This window comes from Carcharhinus amblyrhynchos, chromosome 10, assembly GCF_965287045.1.
Source record: "Carcharhinus amblyrhynchos chromosome 10, sCarAmb.v2.hapA, whole genome shotgun sequence".
Taxonomy (NCBI): Eukaryota; Metazoa; Chordata; class Chondrichthyes; order Carcharhiniformes; family Carcharhinidae; genus Carcharhinus; species Carcharhinus amblyrhynchos.
The window spans coordinates 104,051,870-104,073,425 of record NC_137333.1 but is presented as its reverse complement, the minus strand read 5'-3'; the positions used below and the strand labels follow the sequence as shown (position 1 = coordinate 104,073,425).

Genomic DNA, 21,556 nt, shown 5'->3' with positions numbered 1-21,556 from the left:
CCTCACATCCTTTAAAAAGCACCTGGATGAGTACTTGGCGCGCCATAACATTCAAGGCTATTGGCCAAGTGCTGCCAAGTGGGATTAGGTGGGCAGGTCAGGGCCTTTCAATGTGAACTCGATGGGCCGAAGGGTCTCTTCGAAGTTTTTGCACAAATTCTCCATTGAAGAGCTTGTGTTTATCATCATCTCCCCTCTTCATGAGCTGAACGGTCTTCTCTGCGCCTACCCTATCGAAAACTTTCACAATGTGAAAGCCATCCATCAGGTCATTCCTCAACCTTCTCATTTTAGAGAAAAGTCGTCCCAGCTTGGTCAACCTTTCCTGATGAGGAAGTCATAAGAGTGTTACAGCACAGGAAGAGGCCCTTCAGCCCATCTTGCCTGTACTGGCCATCAGGTACCTATCTATTCTAATCCCATTTTCCAGCACTTTGTTCATGGTCTCATATGCTTCAAATGCTCCTTAAATGTTGAGGGTTCCAACCTCCCCCATCCTTTCAGGCAGCGAGTTCCAGATACCCACCATTTAGGAAAAAATGTTTTTCCTCAAATCTCCTCCAAATCTCTCCTCCCTAATTATTGACCCTAAGAGCATAAGAACATAAGAAATAGGAGCAGGAGTAGGCTATCTAGCCCCTCGAGCCTGCCCCGCCATTCAATAAGATCATGGCTGATCTGAAGTGGATCAGTTCCACTTTCCCACTTTCTCCCCATAACCCTTAATTCCCTTGTCTATCAGAAACCTATCTACCCGTGACTTAAATATATTCAACGAGGTAGCCTCCATCACTTCAACGGGCAGAGAATTCCAGAGATTCACCACCCTTTGAGTGAAGAAGTTCCTCCTCAACTCTGATCTAAACTGCCCCCCCTGTCCCTCCTTTATTTTGAGGTTGTGCCCTCTGGTTCCCTTTCTAATCGGAAAGAATCCTTGTAAGTCTCTGTAAGATTCCCCCTCAGCCTTCTAAACTGTGACGAGTACAGACCCAGGCTATTTAATCTCTCCTCATAAGCTAACCCCTTCATCTCCGGTATCAACCTGGTGAACCTTCTCTGCACTCCCTCCGAGGCCAATATATCCTTCCGCAAGTGCGGCGACCAAAACTACACACAGTACTCCAGCTGCGGCCTCACCAGTACCCTGTACAGTTGCAGCAAGACCTCCCTACTTTTATATTCTATCCCCCTCGCTATAAAGGCCAACATTCCATTCGCCTTCTTGATCACCTGCTGCACCTGCAGACTGGGTTTTTGCAATTTGTGCACAAGGACCCCCAGGTCCCTCTGCACCGTCGCATGCTGCAGCTTTTCGCCTTTTAAATAATATTCTAAAGAGAAAAGTTCCATAGTATCTATGCTATCAATGCCCCTCAATTTTGTACATCTCAATCAGGTCCCCCCTCACTCTTCTCTGCTCTAAAACAACCCCAGCCGAACCAGCCTCTCTCCATCGCTGAAACGCTCCAGCCCAGGAAACATCTTGGTGAATCATCTCCAGTGCAAATCACATCCTTCCAATAGTGTGGTGACCAGAACTGCACACAGTACTCTAGCTGTGGCCTAACCAGTGTTTTATATAACTCCATCATAACCTCCCTGCTCTGATATGCTACGCATGGGCTAATAAAGGCAAGTATCCCATTGGCCTTTTCACATAACCTCAGTTCTATTACTATTCTTAGAACATAGAACCCTACAGTGCAGAAAGAGGCCCTTCAGCCCATCGAGTCTGCACTGACCACAATCCCACCCAGGCCCTATCCCCATAATCCCTACACATTTACCCGCTAATCCCTCTAACCTACACATCCCAGGACACTAAGGGGCAATTTTAGCATGGCCCATCAACCTAACCCGCACATCTTTGGACTTGTAATTGTTTTTTGAATAGTTTCCATTGCCTTTTCAATACAGATACTAGAACAGTTCAGTAATCCGGATAGAGCATAAGCATGGTTCGCCACAACTCCTCACTTTTCAATTCTATCTGGTGCTGACTTTGCCATTAGCCTGACCGTGACTTTCAGTTAGGGTTACTGACTGCGATTAAATGCATTCCTGGAGCTTTCATCACGTGACTTGCAGGCCCTCTGTTCTAAATCCCATTTTCCAGCACTTTGCCCATGGTCTCACATGCCATCATAAGCCAGGCCTGGGCTTACCATGGGGCAGCACCCAAGTTCAATTCCGGCTTGGGTCACTGTCTGTGTGGAGTTTGTACATTCTCCCCGTATCTGCGTGGGTTTCCTCTGGTTGCTCCCACAGTCCAAAGACGTGTTGGTTAGAGTTGGCCATGTTAAATTCTCCCTCAGTGTACCAGTGTGGCGACCAGGGAATTTCACAGTAACTTAATTGCGGTGTTAATGTAAGCCTACTAGTAAATAAACCTTAACTTTAAACGTTAATCGCAGGAGATCACTCCTTACCCATTCCGCAGAGCGATCTTCACAAACCCTTTCCGGTTTTTAAGAGTCACAACGTTATTTCCTGGGCTGCAGTCCAGAGATTCGGCCGCTCCTCCAATCACAATGATCACCGCATTCCCGGTCCCGTTCTTTGACAGCAGGAAGTCGATAGCCTCCCTCTTCACAGGGAAAATACCTGGGGCCAGGGACAGAAAAATGTAGCAAGGAACGATTACTCATCTGAACTGTGGATGGTCACCACCTTCACGCACACGTACAACATCAAGACTGTGCAGGTTAAATGGATCAAATATGACCAAGACCATTCCATAGCAACCTGCATTTATGTAGCACCTTGAATGTCACTGTTAGAACATAGAACACTACAGCACAAACAGGCCCTTCGGCCCACAAGCTGCACCAATCATATTCATACCTACCAGGCCATAGATCTATAACTCCCGATCCCATTAAATCCCACGTACTCATCCAGAAGTCTTTTAAAAGACCCCAGCGAGTTCGCCTCTACCACCACCGATGGCAACTGATTCCATTCACTCACTACCCTCTTGAGTGTTATGAAGCAATTGGTAAGCAATGTCTAGAAACTATGTTGGAGTTATTTCCAGAGCAAGGGGAGAGTGATGGCAGTAGATGGTAGCATAGTGTGTATATCACTGGACTAGTAATCCAGAGGCCCAGATTAATGCTGTAGGGGACATGGGTTCAAATCCCACCACGGCAGCTTTTAATAAAATCTGGAATATAAAGCCAGTCTCAAATGGTGAGCATCACAACTATCATCGTTTGTAGTAAAACCCCATCTGGGTCACTGATGTCCTTTAGGGAAGGAAATCTGCCGTCCTTACCTGGTCTGGCCTACATGTGACTCCAGAGTCACAGCAATGCACTTGATTCTCAACTGCCCCAATGGCCAAATGAGGCATTCAGTTCAAGGGCAATTCGAGATGGGCAGAGAGAACATGCTGGCCCACCCACACCCCAGGAAATACTTTTTCTCAACTGCACTCAGTTCTGAGCACTGCACTTCAGTAAGGGTATATTGGTCTTTTGGGGGGGTGAGGGGCAGGATGCAGTGTGGATTGACCAGTATGATTCTAAGGGGGTCAAAGAACTAAGATACAAGGACAACTTCTGTTCCCAAGATGGTGGAGTGATCTAATGTGTATTGTTAAAATGATTAAGATAGTTGATATTTCCCTCAGGATTAGAGACTGTGTCCAGACAAAGGGGTGCTGGAGGACCAAACAATATGGCAAATGATTTTGGTGTAAAACTGCGATATAATCAGACGATTATAGATTCAGGTCCTTCTGTGATTGGTTGTTTGTCAGGATGGGCCAAAGGGCTGCTTGTTGAGCTCTATGACTTGTAGCAACGAAGGCTGTGTAACCTGAACTTTCAAGCACCTCTTGAATATTTTACACATTTTAGTTATTTGGGCCTCTCAATAAAGGCCAGAATTTTCCAGCCATTCACACCCCGCTGCCGCTACAAACAAGAATGGTGAATTTGGTGATCAGCCAAATCTTCGTTCGTTGCAGCGGGACTGGAGAATCCTGTTGGTGTGAATGGCTGGAAAATTCTGGCCACGTATTTGAGTTTATACGGGGACCACTATTGTTGGCACAAGGTCAAAATAGATGAGACCAGTCCAACAACTCCACATTGTCAGCTCACACGAATGCAGCAAGCTCTCAGCAGGTGTTAGAAATCAATTTGTTATCAAAGCAATATTGCTCTTAAAAGATATTTTGAAAAGCAGCCAGAACCATTGGGTTGGATTCTCCATAGCTTCACTTCTCACCTTTCTCAAACTGATAAAAGAGTTATTACATTTGAACCTTGCTCGGAGAGACACGTTGTGCGTAAGGTTCCTGGGACAGCACCTCTGGTACCAAGACAGAGACATCTCATGATTAGATTAGATTAGATTTTCAAAAATCAAGGCAGCTGTGAGGCTGCTGACTCGTGAGCCGAGGGATCGGAGGCAACCACTAGCAAAGGTGAATCTCCAAAGAGAGTGAAAATCTTCAGTCCCCCTCAACTCACATCAACAAAAGAACCAGCCACAATTCAGTGGGCCACACTCTCAATCCATTTGTTATGGATTCCAAGTCTCACTCTTAAACACAAAGTCCAGTGTAGTGCCCAGTACTGCCTGTCAGAGGCGCTGTCTTTGGATGAAACATCAAGTCAAATCTCATCTAACGTCCACAGGTACTTCCCTCCCACCCCTCACTCTCCCCGCCACAACTTCAAATGGTGATGACCCAGTGGGAGTTCTTCCTGGTGGGCCTGACCCAAATGTTTAATCTTTCAATCAATGCATTACTTGGGCCAGTGATCACATTGCTCTTTGCGGGATCTTGCTGTGCACACACTGGCTGGCTGATGTGTTTGCTGCATTGCAACGAGGGCGCATTTCAAAGAGTACTTGTTAAAAAGCACTCTGAGGCAGCCAGAGGGTCGTGAGAGGTGCTTTCTTCCAGTGGTTTTGGAATGCTGCACAAGGGGCTTAGGGGAAAGGCAGGTGGTCAGTAGTGAGGCAAAGAGAATGGGATTGAAGATCTAACGCTGGTTACAGAAATAGGGAGCCAATGTAGATGAGCAAGAACAGCGGGTGCTGGGTGAATGGGATTTGCCACGAGTTAGGGTATGGGCATCAGAATGCAGAATGTGCTCCAGTGGGTGAGGGATAGCAGGCCAGCTGCAAGTGCATTTGGTTGGGTCAAGTCTAGAAGTAACAAAGGCATGGATGAGGTGATGGCCTAGTGGTATTATTGCTGGTCCAGAAACTCAGTAAATGTTCCAGGGACCCGGGTTCGAATCCCATCACGGCAGGTAGAGGAATTTTAATTCAAAAAAATCTTGAATCAAGGATCCATTTATGACCATGAAACCATTGTTGGAAAAACTCATCTATCCTTTAGGGAAGGAAATCTGCCGTCCTTACCCGGTCTGGCCTATGTGCGACTCCAGAGCCACGGCAATGAGGGTGACTCAACTGCCCTCTAAGGGCAACTTGGGATGGTCAATAAATGCTGACCAGCCAGCGACACCCATGTCCCAAAAATGAATAAAACTCAGCAGTAGATAAAGTTTAAGTTTATTTATTAGTGTCACAAGTAGGCTTACATTAACACTGCAATGAAGTTACTGTGAAAATCCCCTAGCCACTACACTCCAGCGCCTGTTCGGGTACACTGAGGGACAATTTAGCATGGCCAATGTGCCTAACCAACACAGCTTTCGGACTGTGGGAGAAGACTGGAGGACCTGGAGGAAACCCACGCAGACATGGGGACAATGTGCAGACTCCGCACAGACTGTGACCCAAACTGGGAATTGAATGCAGGTCCTGGTGCTGTGAGGCAGCAGTGCTAACCACTGTGCCACCCATGGGCTGAAGAGGAAGAGGAATGATCCCACAGTAAATCTGTATTGCCCGTATTGCTATGTCTATACTTGCATCCCAGAGTACGGAAGATGATAGCTGACAGTGGGAGACTCACCACTGATGGATTTGTAGGGATGTCTTTAGATAATGCAACAAATCCATTGCAAAGGCAGAGTGAGTGAGTGAGCAACTACAACAAGTATTTATATAGTGTCTTTAATGCTTCAAAATGGTGCTGTGGGATATTTTACATCAACAGGGCTTCAGTTTAACATCTCATCTAATAAGATGGCATCTCCGACAGTGCAGCACTCTCTCAGTTCCGCATCGGAATATCAACTCAGAATTTGTACTCAACCGTCTGAAGTGAGCCGACTAACTCAGGGAGAGCACACTACGGCAACAGTGCTGGCAGCCGCATCTGCGCATTTTACTCACCTCCGCTCATCAAGTAATCCCGCAGAATCGGCATCCGGAAGTTCCCAGCCAACGTGGCCAGGGAAGGCCGAATTCCTGGAAATTTATTGGAAAACCCAGTGGCTTCCGTCCCGAAGTTGCAAAATGCTCCAAAGCAAAAGATGCCGTGGGGGTGGTAACCAAAGATGTAGTTCCTGCTGGGGTCAAGATTGTGAGTTTTCACCAGCTGCGGAGACAAGAGACAATGAAACTCAGAGTACATAAATGCAGAAAATTTAAACTATCCAACTTCACCTCATGAACCTAAAATTCTAGTCTGTTTTATTTAATATGAACTGGTTAGAGTTAATTATTTGACAAAAAAAATGGCAGAATCATTGACCTAAAACTCCGAGCTTTTTTTAAAAAAATTCAGTCATGGGACACGGGTGGCGCTGGCTGGCCAGTATTTATTACCCATCCCCAGTTGAGTGTCAGCCACGTTGCTGTGGCTCTACTCACATGTAGGCCATACTGGGTAAGGATGGCAGATTTCCTTCTCTAAAAGGACATTAGTGAACTAGATGGCTTCTTTTGACAAACAATGGTTTCAAGATCAGAGGATTCTTAATTCCAGATTTTGTTTATTGAATTCAAATTCCACCATCTACCATGGCAGGATTCAAACCCAGGTCCCCCAGAACATTAGCTAAGTTTCTAGCGATAATACCACTAGGCCATTGCCTGCCCAATTTGTTTTATTTAATATATTAACAGGTTAGGTAGGGTTCCTTACTGGAGGAAGAAGAAGTGGCAGTTAGGATTATATTCATTGGAGCTTAGAAGAATGAGAGGGGATCTCACAGAAACTTATAAAATTCTAACGGCGTTAGACAGGGTAGATTCAGGAAGAATGTTCCCGATGGTGGGGGAGTCCAGAACAAGGGGCCATAGTTGGAGGGTAAGGGGTAAACCTTTTAGGACTGAGGTGAGGAGATACTTTTTTCACTCAGGGGGTGCTGAATGTGTGGAATTCACTCCCACAGAAAGTAGTTGAGGCCAAAGTGTTGTTTGATTTCAAGAAAAAAAATCACATATAGCTCTTGGGGTTAAAGGGGTCAAGGGATATGGGGGGGAAAAAGCAGGGGGGGGGGGGGGGTGGGAAATCAGGATACTGAATTTTATTATCAAAAAATCAAAATGAATGGCAGGGCAGGCTTGAAAAGGCCAAACAGCCTACTCCTGTTCTCGTTTCTATAGAAGGGTTTTCTAATAGAAAAAAAGAGATCTTCAAAAATTATGAAAGAAATAGAGTTTGAGAGAGTGGACATAGAGAAGTTGTTTCCATTTGTGGATGCGCCCAAAGCTAAAGACTACAAAGATAAGATAGTCATTAATAAATCCAACAAAAGGAATGCAGGAAAAACCTCTTTACCCAGAGAGTGGTTTGAATGTGGAACTTACTGTGGGAGAAAAAAGCACAGCTACGCTAGGGATAAGCCAATTTACCCACAGAAATGACAGGTTATCATGGCTTCAAGCTGACCAGGAGGTCCATAAAGTCCAACCCAATCTTGGCAAAGCAACAAGTCTCAAAATAGATCATTTGCTTGGATTTGGTTGTTTCAATAAATGGCGAATCAGTTTTACTGTTCAAATATGTGTACAGTTACAGATGTCTAGACAGTGTTATCGCCCACCATCCCAGACTGAGGAATGCTCCGTCCACCCACTGCAGACTGGTCAAAGGACGCTGGCAATCCATTTCATCCCAATCAGCAACAAAGGTGGTGACCCAAGCCAGGGATCGAACCCGGGTCCCTGGCGCTGAGCGTTCACGCTCAGCTGGACAAGTTCAGCACAGGTAACTCTCGTCTCAAACTGAGCTCTGATTACTCAGACAGAGACAGTGAGTTATCATGGGAGTTGTCCCCTGAATAAAAGGGGAGCCATGAGACAGAAGAACGACACTTGAAGTAAAAAAAAATCAGGATTCCTTCCACCTGGGAGATCACTTTTAGATGCGCTCTTTCACATACATATGTTAGTCATTCATCCCTTGTGTAGAATTAAGGCTATGCGCCAACCTGTTTGACAAAAGAACCCTCAAATTCGACATTCGACAGCCAGCCAGGGCTGCATTCCACAGAATCCTACAGTGCAGAAGGTGGCCATTCAGCCCATCAAGTCTGCACCAACTGCAATCCCACACAGGCCCTATTCCCATAACCCCATGCATTTACCCTAGCTAGTCTCCCTGATGCCAAGGGGCAATTTCACACGGCCAGTCCACCTAACCTGCACATCTTTCCACCATGGGAGGAAACCAGAGAAAACCCATGCAGACACAGGGAGAACGTGCAAACTCCACACAATGACCCAAGCTGGAAATCGACCCCGAGTCCCTGGTGCTGCGAGGCAGCAGTGCTAACCACTGTGCCATCGTGCTATCCCCATCATCTCATTGACCTTTAGCTTGAGAAGTCTAGTTGTTGCCTGCACTGCACCTTGAGATTTTTTTTTAAACAGTGAACATGTCAAAGAAATAAACTTATAACAGATGCCCTGTATTTATTATTCTCTGATACACTTTCCTAACCATTTTATTTCCTTTTGATTGTTGCTAATCTAAGCATTGGCTCTTGTAAGATATGCTCTCCAAGAATTGAAGTTACTGGAAATTCAAAATGCAATTGGCCATGAGGGATGTTCTTATGTTCTTATTAAAGGATACGTGACCTGTATTAAATCTCCTGCTTTTGAATGCTGAATCGATTGACTGCAATCTATAAACAGTCCCCATGTCCCAGGAGTCCAGGGATAGGTAGGTTTTGTGTGGCCTCAGGCAGCATGGGGACGAGAAGTGGGTGGCGTGGTAGCACAGTGGGTTAGCACTGCTGCTCCACAGCTCCAGGGACCTGGGTTCGATTCCGGCTCGGGTCACTGTCTGTATGGAGTTTGCACATTCTCCTTGTGTCTGCGTGGGTTTCCTCCGGGTGCTCTGGTTTCCTCCCACAGTCCAAAGATGTGCGGGTTAGGTTGGTTGGTCGGCCATGCTAAATTGCCCCTTACTGTCCTCAGAGGTGTAGGTTAGAGGGATTAGTCGGTAAATGTGTAGGGATGGGAGGGTAGGATTGTGGTCAGTGCGGACTCAATGGGCTGAATGGCCTACTTCTGCACTGTAGGGTTTCTAAGTAGGGACGGGTTGGCCTAGAACCCAGCCTTCACAGTGTAACATTGTGGAGGTGTGGGTGTGGATGGGAGCCTAGTAAAAGCCCATTTAAGAACTTTTACAATCACACCCCTGCCTCCAAACCCTCTGCTGGGGGGGATGGAAAATCTGGCCCTACAATCCCGAGGAGAGGCAACAAAAAAAAAGAACAAAAATCATCTTAAACAGTAAATAGGTTTGGTCAGAAAAACATGTCTATGAGTTTGGAGGAGATTTTTTAATCATGGGTTTGAAAAAAGGATTTTTAAAAAATTTATTTACAGGATGTGGGCTAGCATTTATTGTCCCTCATTGCCCTCAAGATGGTGGTGAGCTGCCTTCTTGAACTGCTGCGGTCCCTGTAGTGTAGGCACACCCACAGTGCTGTTAGGGAGGGAATTCCAGGATTTTAGCCCAGCGACAGTGAACGAAATTGAAGTGCGAGTGCAAGAGAGCGGGACTGGGAAGGTTGCTTTTGCAGAGGGCTAGCATTGGCACAATGGGCTGGATGGCCTTCTCCAGTGCTGTAGCCACCCTAAGATCCCATGAAAGAGACAGGCCGAGACGGGGAGGAAAGACAGACGTAAGTGCTGGCAAATTGAGGACAAATCAACAAAATTCACAACGAACAGCAGTTTTCCAGATCTTTTGCAACTGTTAGTGTAATCAAACCCTCGTATTTTTGCAATTTGAGCAATTTTGTTTCCAAAAATTGCAGTTTGCTCAGATTACAAAACCATTGAACAAATTTTCAGATAGTTACTGTAGTGTCTGTGTAAACTTATTGCCTCAAACACACTCGTCAAGGGACGTTGACCCCGGGCTGACTTTTCCTGCTGCCTTTCTTTCGTTATCTACAACCTTCACCACCTCCCCCAACCCAACCTCACCAACTCTCCACACTGGACTAGTCGAGCTCTCTACATGGATTCATCTGGGATTCAACCTCACTCCACAAAGACGCAATGGTAAAGAACAATAAAGGATTCTCCAAGATGTGGAAATAGGTCAGTAATTCTTTCCACGTAGAAACATAGAACATAGAAAAACTACAGCACAACACAGGCCCTTCGGCCCACAAAGTTGTACCGAACATGTCCCTATCTTAGAGACTACTAGGCTTACCTATAACCCTCTACCTTACTAAGTTCCATGTACTTACCTAAAAGTCTCTTAAAAGATAAGTAAATCCACTTAAAGTGAATCTTGACATCAATAAATTTGTCTGATGGTAAATTATATTTACATGATTCCTTTAATAAAGCAATCCAAGGAGACTCACAGGATTGATACAAATCCAAGTATAACACAGGGACTCTTAAGGAGATTTTGGCAGGAACTCTACCACTTTGCCTGCCACAGAATTGGCGTGGGCAAGGGTCCGATGATGGACATCTCCAGTCTCACCCAAACGAGGTCATAAAATCTCACTCATTAGATCAGATGACCTCGAGCTCAGTCGAAGAGATAGATTTAAAAAGGTGCATCTCAGATAGAAGGAAGCGTGGGAGTGGTGCAAAAAAAAAGACACACACAGGGAAATTCCAGATCCGAAGAAACAGAAAACAGCAGCAGTGTGGTGATTAAAATCAGGGATATGCAAGAAGCAGAGATCTTGTGGCACAGTGGGTTAGTGTCCCTGCTTCTATCCATGAGCTCCGGGTTTGAATCCCACTCCAGGACTTGTTGGCTAAGTGAAGGTGTATTCATAACACGGTCAGGCAGACTGAGCGTCAGCCTGCGAATCCTTCCAAACACACCAATGGCTGGTGGTAAGAGTGGGAGCGACTCCTGGTCAGCCATACTTGGTGCGGACTGGCGCCTCTTAAACTATAAGCCCCTGTAGACAGGGGAGTGAGCTGTTCCGGAAATTATTAGTGATGGAAATGGACAAAAGTGTGCCACCAGGTGTTTGATTTGATTTGATTTATTGTCATGTGTATTAGCATACAGTGAAAAGTATAGTTTCTTGTGCACTATGCGGGCAAAGCATGCCGTTCATAGAGAAGGAAACAAGAAAGTGCAAAAAAATGTAGTGTTACAGTCATAGAAGCTTAGAATGAGTGTAAAAGATAGAATTAGGAGGTATGCTGGGCACAGCTTACAAGAAAGCGCCTCACTCCAGCGCCACCTAAGACAATTGGAATTATAATACGCAAGAAGCCAGAATTGGAGGAGATCTCAGAGGGCAGTGGATTTGGTGGGGGTGGGGGGAGTCCGTGGAGGGATTTGAAGAAAAAAAAAGGATGAAGGTTAAAAGCCGAGGTGTTTCTCAACTAGGAGCCAGTGTAGTCCAAAAGATGACAGGGAATGGATCTTATTGCGAGTCACTGTCCCCACTGGTGCTCCCCTCTTCTCCTGAAGGCAACAGAATGTAGGTTTACACATTTGTAGCACAGAACGCTGTCATTTGGCCCATCGTATCTATGCTAGACAATTCAAAACCACAAAGCATAGGTTTAAAGGTGAAAGGCAATTCATCCAGGCAAGAGGCCTAGCTTATGTCTGCTATAAGTAGGCATAACTGGAATGCATGGCTTGGGGGTATAAAGGAGGGAGGTTTGCAAAAGGGAATTTGATAATTATCTAGAGGAAAAAGAAAGGAGAGTGAAGCTTTGTACCAGCTAGCAGAAACATGTTGGGCTGAATGGCTTCCAATGCTGCAACTATTGTCCAAGTGTGGTTAATTGGATAGTTCCTTAGAAGGCTGGCAGTGCCTTGATGGACAGCAAGGCCTCCATCTGTGCTTTATTTAAATACCTTTACCTCTACAGTTTTTAAATATGAAAGCTCCCATCTTAAATGGTCCATGGACAATGTATGAATGAGTTACCATGCCAACAAGCTGTCTCTGTTATAGCTGTCAGGGATGAGGGAGTTGGGATTATTGGTGTAACAGCTGATCAAGTGGATCCATGCATCCGCCTTCAACTGTACATCAGAAATGCCGAGACCCAGTTGGGAGTGGGAGTGGGATTGGGGTGAGAATGAGGGGCTTTACAAGACATTCTAGTAAACTGGATAAGGTAGGTAGAGCATGGTCACGATTTAGGGGAAGCGATAGCCTAGTTGTATTATTGCTAGACTGTTATTCCAGAAACTCAGCCAACGTTCTGGGGACCCAGATTCGAATCCCACCATGGCAGGTAGTACAATTTGAATTCAATAAAAAAAAAATCTGGAATTAAGAATCTACTGATGACCATGAAACCATTGTCGAAAAAACTCATCTGGTTCACTTGCGGCCTTTTAGGGAAGGAAATCTGCCGTCCTTACCCAGTCTGGCCTACATGTGACTTCAGGACCACAGCAATGTGGTTGACCCTCGACTGCTCTCAGGTAACTCGGGCAATGAGTGCTGGCCAGCCAGCAACACCCATGTCCCATGAATTAATGAAAAAAAAAGATTCTAGTATCAAATGTGCACTTGATCAGAGATTCTCCAGGGCCTGGTACCCACTTATTTTGCAATTAAATAGCAAAATGGGTCAAGCCACCAATGGACATCATTTTACTAAGTGTACCGTGAAGTTTTAAAGGCTTTTGGTAAAAATACATAAGGAGAAATTGGTAGGGGGATATTGAGAAGTTTTGACAGGAAGGAACAGCTTGTAGAAGTAGGAGGGTTCATATAGAGGGGGCAAAGAGTGAAGAGTATTGGAGAAAGAGCCAGAGTTACGACGATCTGAGTGTATTTGATGAAAGGCTGGTGGAAGCAGATTTAATGGCGACTTTCGAAATGGGACTTGAAGATCTGGTGGTGCTGGGGGGGGTGCGAGGGAAAAGAGGCAGCAAAATATATAGGGCTACTAGGAAAGTGGCTAACTGGAGACTTCATTCAAAGAGCTGGCACAGACACAGAGGCCTGAACTTTACCACCTCGCTCACCCTGGAAATCGGCACGGGCGAGGGTGCCACAGTGGAAACCTCTACTGGCCTTGGGCACGACCTCGCGATTTGCTAAATGAGAGCATCAATTAAAAAGGAAGGATGGTGTTGGGTGGAGGGGAAGCAACGGGGGAGGGGGGGCGGGGGTGCAACACCGATGGTCAGGGCTGGCCTAGGTATCGCCCAGCCCACTGCAAAAATTAGACCAGAGCGGGCTGGGGGACAGTGGGAAGACCATCGGGGGAATTCAGCGACCATCACCAACCCCAGCACCCCACCCCATGTGGGAGACAGTCAGCCAGTCAATGTCTGCCCAATGGTATGAATGAAAGCATATGTTTCTTTCCTCAGCACTTTACAGGTTTAAGGTGCTGGGGAGCAGGTACAGAAGTGATGTTAGGGGAAAGTTTTTCACTCAGAGGGTGGTGAGTGAGTGGAATCGGCGGTGGTGGAGGCGAACTCGCTGGGGTCTTTTAAAAGACTTCTGGATGAGTACATGGGATCTAATGGCATTGGAAGTTACAGATAGTTCTATGGCTTGGTAGGTATGGGTGTGATTGGCGCAACTTGTGGGCCAAAGAGCCTGTTTGTGCTGTAGTGTTCTATGTTCTAAAATTTAAAAATTACAAACCTATTGCCCTGTGAAACAGAAGCGTGCTGGTAACTGGGACCCTACACGTCAATTCTTGTGCACTAATCAGCCAGTTCAGTTTAAATTGTTGAGCAAATGTTGTAAAAGTGGTAGATAAGGGAGACGAGAATTACAGCAGGTTGCCTCCACGAATGCCATTTCAGCGCGAGGCCAGGGATGCATGGTCAAACACACACACACAGCAACTTTTCCACAGAGTTACTCAACAGCAACTGATGCAAAGTCCAGCCAATATTAGTGATCTAAATTCTGCAGTCACCCTGCTCCAGTTGGCAGTGTGGCTATCAAACTGTCTGCAGATTGATAAGAGGCATTTACAAGGGTCATCGGGTTTGACTTGCTTTGCTTTCTTCGGCAATAATTGCTCTTCGTGTCTGTTGCCTCTAAAAAACAAACCTGCATTTTTGTAGCACCTTTCACCACCTCAGGAGCACCCAAAACACTTGCAGTTAAAGTTAGAACATAGAAAAACTACAGCACAAACAGGCCCTTTGGCCCACAAGTTGAGCCAAACATATCCCCACCTACTTGGCTCACCTATAACCCTCTATCTTACTGAGTCAAAGTTAAGTTATATGAGTCACAAGTGGATTGACTCATAAACACAATGAACTTACTGTGAAAATCCCCCAGGGTTTTTAAAATTTATTTGTTGGAGGAATGTGGCCGGTGCAAGCTAGGCCAACATTTACTGCCCATCCCTAACTGACCCTCGAGAAGGTGGTGGTGAGCCATCTCCTCTAATGGCTGCGGTCCATGTGGTGTAGGTACATCCATAGTGCTGTTAGGGAGGGAGTTCCAGGATTTTGACCCCGCGACAGTGAAGGAACAGCCGATACACTTCCAGATCAGGATGGTGAGTGGCTTGGAAGAGAACCTCCAGGTTTTGGTCGCCGCACTTGCGGAAGGATATACTGGCCTTGGAGGGAGTGCAGAGGAGGTTCACTAGGCTGATATCGGCGATGAGGGGGTTGGCCTATGAAGAGAGACTAAATTGACTGGGTCTGTACTCGTTGGAGTTTAGAAGGATGGGGGGGGGTTCTTATAGACTCGTATAAGATAAATGAAGGGGATGGAGAGGGTAGAGGTAGAGAGATTCTTCCCGCTTAGAAAGGATAGCAGGACTAGAGGGCACAGCCTCAAGATAAGGGGGGTGCAGTTTAGATCAGAGTTGAGGAGGAACTTCTTCACTCAAAGGGTGGTGAATCTCTGAAATGGTGGAGGCTACCTCGCTAAATATATTTAAGTCACGGGTAGATAGATTTCTGATAGACAAGGGAATTAAGGGTTATGGGGAGAAAGCGGGAAAGTGGAACTGATCCACTTCAGATCAGCCATGATCTTATTGAATGGCGGGGCAGGCTCGAAGGGCTAGATGGCCTACTCCTGCTCCTATTTCTTATGTTCTTAGGTGGTGGTGTGCCCACGTGTCTGCTGCCCTTACCCTGCTGGCTGGTAGAGGTTGAAGGTTTGGAAGGTGCTGTCGAAGCAGCATAATGTTAGTGTAGTCATTGTTCAAAGACTAGCAGCAAACTTGCACAAAGCAAGTTGATTCTGAGCTGTTGGTCAAAGGATAACCACTGGCCAGCATTCTGATGGGAACTCTACACTTGTCTTACCCACCCGAAAAAGCAGACAGGGCCTTGGTTTGAAGCCTCATTCACAGGTTGGCGCCTCAGACAGTGCAGCACTGCCTCAGTACTGTACTGGAGTACACGTTCAGTATCCAACTGGCCCAGAGCCGGACTTGAACTCTTAACCTGCAGATTCAGAGACAAGAGTGCCACCCACCGAGTCATGGCTGACACCGTGCGAGATGGGGATGGGAAGTGTGGGAAATTTTATAGAAATATCACATTTTAATTCCAAGATTATATTGTAGAAACAGCCCAGAAGTTGTTTCTGCAATATCGCAAAGCTATTGGCTAGCTGAAATTTCCACTTGACACTAACTTGGCAAATAGAGAATGGGAACTTAAGAGCAGGTGTAGGACATTCAGCCCATCAGGCCTGCTCTACCAGTCAGTGTGATCATGGCTGATCATCTACTTTAGTGCATTCCCCCAACAGATGATCCCCAATATCCCTTTGATTTATTATTGTCACGTGTCAACGTAGTGAAAAGTATTGTTTCTGGCATGCTATATAGACAAAATATACCGTTCACAGAAAAGGAAAGGCGAGAGCCCAGAATGTAGTATCACAGTCAAAGCTAGGGTGTAGAGAAAGATCAACTTAATGCGAAGTAGGCCCATTCAAAAGTCTGCCAGCAGCAGGGAAGAAGCTGTTCTTGAGTCGGTTGGTACGTGACCTCAGACTTCTGTATCTTTTTCCCTGAAGGAAGAAGGTGGAAGAGAGAATGTCCGGGTGTGTGGGGTCCTTAATTATGCTGGCTGCTTTGCCAAGGCAGTGGGAAGTGTAGACAGAGTCAATGGTTGGGAGGCTGGTTTGTCATTGATAGATTTTCAAATACCAATCACTGCTTCAAACGAAGTGACATGGTGGCACAGTGGTTAGCACTTCTACCTCTCAGCGCCAGGGACTTAGGTTCGATTCTGGCTTGGGTCACTATGTATGTGGAGTTTGCACATTCTCCCTGTGTCTGCATGGGTTTTCTCCAGGTGCTCTGGTTTCCTCCCACAGTCCGAAAGATGTGCGGGTTAGGTAGATTGGCCATGTTAAATTGCCCTTTAGTGTCAGGGAGACTAGCTAGGGTAAACGCGTGGGAGTATGGGTTGGGCCTGGATGGGATTGTGGTCAGTGCAGATTCAATGGGCCAAATGGCCTCCTTCTGCACTGTAGGATCCTATAATTCTAAACAAGCTCAGTATGGAGCTTCCACAGTACTCTGGGGTAAAGAATTCCAAACAACTGGAGTTACATAACAAGTTCTGGTCTGGAATGCTTCCATCTTCTGGAAAGGGAGAGGGGGAGCAGATTCAATAGTGAATCTCCAAAACAAATTGGATATTTGTTTACAGAAATGGCACAACATGGTGGCAGCATGGTTAGCACTGCTGCCTCACAGCACCAGGGACCCGGGTTCAATTCCCGACTTGGGTCACTGTCTGTGTGGAGTTTGCACATTCTCCCCGTGTCTGCATGGGTTTCCTCTGGGTGCTCTGGTTTCCCCCCCCACCACAATCTGAAAGATGTGCTGGTTAGGTGCATTGACCCAAACGGGTGCAAGAGTGTGGAGACTAGGGGAATTTCACAGTAATGTCATTGCAGTGTTAATGTCAGCCTTACTAGTGACTAATAAATAAACCTTAGAAGGAAATAAAATGCAGGCAAGAAATATTGACCTATCCAGTGATGTCCACATCCCATGGAAGAAGGGAGACTTTTTTTTTTAAGAAAAAAAGCACTTGATAAAGAATGATATTTTGACTGGATTAGGAGGAGGAGGATGGGAGGAATCCCTTTTAGAAACACAAGCACTAACACAGACAAGTTGGACTGAGTCACTGGTGTCGGCACTGTAAATGTTATGAAATACTTTCAGGGAAAGACAGAGAATGTGACAAGGAAATATGAACAGAAATATTCCAGCAGAACTGGCAGCATCTGTGGGGAGAGAAATGGAGTTAATGCTCTGTCCTTTTGACCTGAGCTAGTTCTGATAAGAGGGAGATCCACCCAAAACATTTTGTGTCTTTATTTCAGATCTGATCTGATTTGATTTTGCGACGGTAAAGAGGAAACTAATTGTGTGGGGAAGACATTAATGTACACACCTGACAGTGTGTGCATTAAGCCCTCTCCATTTCCCTTGCCCCTGACAATCCCACTGCTGCTACACAACGCTCTGCAAAAGGTTACTGCGCAGGTAAATTGGAGTCCCATTGGCAGCTCAGTTGTTGAAGGGAATCGGTTCATTCTTACTATAAAAACTCCCAACATCCACAACAAATCTTCAATCAGGCAACAGTCATCGCCCAACAGCAACACAGAGTACTGCCCCCAAGATAAGCTTTTGGTACATTCACCTCTTTCCCCCAGGATTTGAAAAACTGTGCAGAAAAGAAAGAACTTGAATGAATATAGCCCCTTTCACAAGCTCAGGAGAAGTGCTCAGTGTCGTAATGAGCTTTGATTTGATCTCGAGGGTTGATAGGCAGTGCTGGCTTTTCAATGGTGTGTTTTCTTCTAGAAAGGTCTACACTTAATTTGAAATCATTTCCTATCTAAATTCTGTCTGTCCACGCACAGTTATGTACCAATATTTTTTTAATACTTCTCCGCAAGATTCAGGAAAGCCAATCTCTGTGCAGGCTAACTGGCACTCCTTAAAAAGGGACCACACTAGGCTGCCGCATAGCAAGAGCCCATTCAGCTCATTATGTCTGCCCCAGAGTTCAGTGATGCACTTGGTGCCATTCCCTCTCCCCCACATTCTTCCTGTTCACCATAATAACGCAACTCCCTCCCAAATGCTTCGAATGCCCCTTCCCCCACTCTCATTCCCGATCCTAACCGCTCACTATGTGAAAAGGTTCATCTCATTGCCATTGCTTCACTAGAATTGTGGCAGAATTCACCACCACAGAAAGTAGTTGAGGCCAAAACGTTGTGCGATTTCAAGAAGAAATTAGATATAGCTCTTGGGGTTAAGGGATCGCGGGATATGGGGGGGAAGACAGGATCAGGATATTGAATTTGATGATCAGCGGAGCAGACTCAAAGGGCCAAATGAACTACTTCTGCTCCTAATTTTGATGTTTCTATGGCCAATTACTTTATATAGAGCAAAGAATAGGCCCTTCAGCCCTCCAAGTCTGTACTTATCATACTATCCTATCTCTCTATTCCCTGTCTGTTCATGTGTCTATCCAGATAAGTCTTAAATGTCACTAATGTGTCTGCCTCAACCACCTTACTTGGCAGTGCGTTCCAGGCCCCACCACCCTCTGTGTAAAAAAACTCCCCCCCGCACATCTCCATTGAATCTTTCCCCCCTTATCTTGAACTTGTGACCCCTTGTAATTATCATTTCTGTTCTGGGAAAAAGCTTCCAATTGTTCACCCTATCTGTACATCTCAATTTTATATATATCTACGCCTCCCGGTTCTCGATTCTTCCAGGAGCGGGCTCAGTTTCTCCCTAGCTACTCAACCCCAGATTCCTTGTGATTTTGAACACCTCTCAGCCTTCTCTTCAAAGAAAATTATCTCAGCCTCTCCAATCTCTCTACATGGCTGAAGATCTTTCCTGGAAACATTCTTGTGAAGCTTTTTCACACTCTATCCAACGCCTTCACATCTTTCCAACGGAGGCCTATTTAAAAAAACCTGGAGGGGGGGAATTCTCTGCCCATTCACACCAGCAGGATTCTCCAGTCCCGCTGGAAATATCAATGGGAAATCCCATCGACATCCCAGCGCTATCGAACTGCATGCCACCTCCCACTACTGGGAACATGCGGCCAGAGAATCCACCCCCCCTCAAATATGTCAGAGCGCTCCTCCCACCTCCATAATAACATGGGGTTCCTCCTGGCCAGCACAGAAAGCATTCTTTCTGGTTGTATCACAGCTTGGTATGACTTCTGCTCTGCCCAAGATTGCAAGGAACTACAAAGGTCATGAATGTAGCCCAATCCATCACATAAACCAGCCTCCCATCCATTGGCTCTGTCTACACATCCCGCTGCCTTGGAAAAGCGGCCAGTGTAATTAAGGACCCCCACACAACCCGAACATACTCTCTTCCACCTTCTTCCTTTGGGAGATTGTTTCTCTCTAACTACTCTCTCAACTCGTTTCATCACCTCAATAAATGCCCCCAATTAAATTTTTATCACCTCAGTAAAATTTTTCACATTTAAGGACCGAATTTAAGGTTGCATACTAACCGACTCAATAACAGTTTCTTCCCTGCTGCTGCCGCCAGGCTTTTGAATGGGCCTCTCTCTCACTTAGCTGATCTTTCTCTATACCCTAGCTACGACTGTAACACCACACTCTGCGTTTTCTTCTTTCCTTCTCTATGAACAGTAGAGCGCATAAGAAAGAATACTTTTCACTGGAGAATTATACATGTGACAATAATAAATCAAATCAAATTCAAACCGGTCTCTTCCAGAATGCTGCCCTTCCCCCTCTCCGGGTTACGGTCGCAACCTCCTAGACGCGTTCCTCAAGAAAAGTGAAACAAATGCGAGTGCAGAGCTAAAGAAAGGAAGTCTTGTGTTTCAATTGTGTTCCTCTCTCAGCCTCAGGTCATCTCTAAGAGATTTACAGCCAATGAAGTATCTTTCTGAAGTGTGCTGACTGCTGGAATGTAGGAAACACACATCAAGGTTCCAAACAAACATTCACTTCATCTGTTTTTAAGAGATGCTGTTTGAGGCATAAACATTGACACTGAGTGAGGAGAATTCCCCCTGCTCTGACAAAATAAGATCATGAGACCTTACACAAATCAAAGGAAAGTCTTTGGGCTTTGACCAGAAACGTTAACCAGCTCTAACTCACCAGGAATTCAAATTTCAAACACACAATTGACAATAATCTCTCCTTCAATGTCAACAAAACGAAGGAGATTGTCATCGACTTCAGGAAGTGTAGTGGAGAACATGCCTCTCTCTACATCAACGGGGACAAAGTAGGAATGGTCGAGAGTTTCAAGTTCTTAAGTGTCCAGATCACCAACAATCTGACCTGGTCTCCGCCATGCTGACACTATAGTTAAGTAAGCCCATCAATGCCTCTACTTTCTCAGAAGGCTAGGGAAATTTGGCGTGTCAGCTACAATTCTCACCAACTTTTACAGATGCACCATAGAAAGCATTTTTTCTGGTTGTATCACAGCTTGGTATGGCTCCTGCTCTGCCCAAGACTGCAAGAAAATTATAGAGTCGTGAATGAAGCCCATCCATCACTCAAACCATCCTTCCATCTTTTGACACTATCTACACTTCCTGCTGCCTCAGAAAAGCAGTCAGCATAACCAAGGACCCATGCAATCCAGACATACTCTCTTCCACCACCTTCCATTGGGAAAAAAGATACAAAAATCTGAAGTCACGTACCAACCAACTCAAGAACAGCTTCTTCCCTGTTGCTGTCAGACTTTTGAATGGACCTACCTTGCACTAAGTTGATCTTTCTCTCCACCCTAGATATGTCTGCAACACTACATTCTCTCCTTTCCTTCTCTATGAATGGTATGCTCTGTCTGTCACAGCACACAAGGAACAAAACTTTTCACTGTATACTAATACATGTGACAATAATAAATCAAATCAAAAAAAGTACCCAAATGACCAAAAACCTACACCCTCTAGTTTTAGGCCCCCAACCTTTGGGAAGAGATGTTGACTATCTAGCTGATTTATGCCCCTTGTTATTTCATACTCCTCTACAAGATCAACCCTCAGCCTTCTATGTTGCAGAGAAAAAAGCCTTAGTCTATCCAGCCTCTCCTTATATCTCAACAATCAAGTCCCGGTAGCATCCTGGTAAATCTTTTCTGCACTCTTTCTAATTTAATATAATCCTTTCTATAATAGGGTGACCAGAACTGTACACAGTATTCAAAGTGTGGCCTTACCAATGTCATATACAACTTCAACAAG

General features: G+C 45.5%; 1 protein-coding gene across 1 annotated transcript in view; it reads right to left on the bottom strand.

Moving 5' to 3' along the window:
- dgat2 (diacylglycerol O-acyltransferase 2) overlaps positions 1-21,556 on the bottom strand; it is a 51,112-nt gene that overhangs the window by 4,744 nt on the left and 24,812 nt on the right. The window contains exons 5-6 of the mRNA XM_080197988.1: positions 6,268-6,472; positions 2,430-2,604 (exon numbers count right to left, since the gene is read on the bottom strand). Of these exons, the coding sequence (XP_080054114.1) occupies positions 2,430-2,604; positions 6,268-6,472 (380 nt within the window). The remainder of the gene's footprint in view (positions 1-2,429; positions 2,605-6,267; positions 6,473-21,556) is intronic.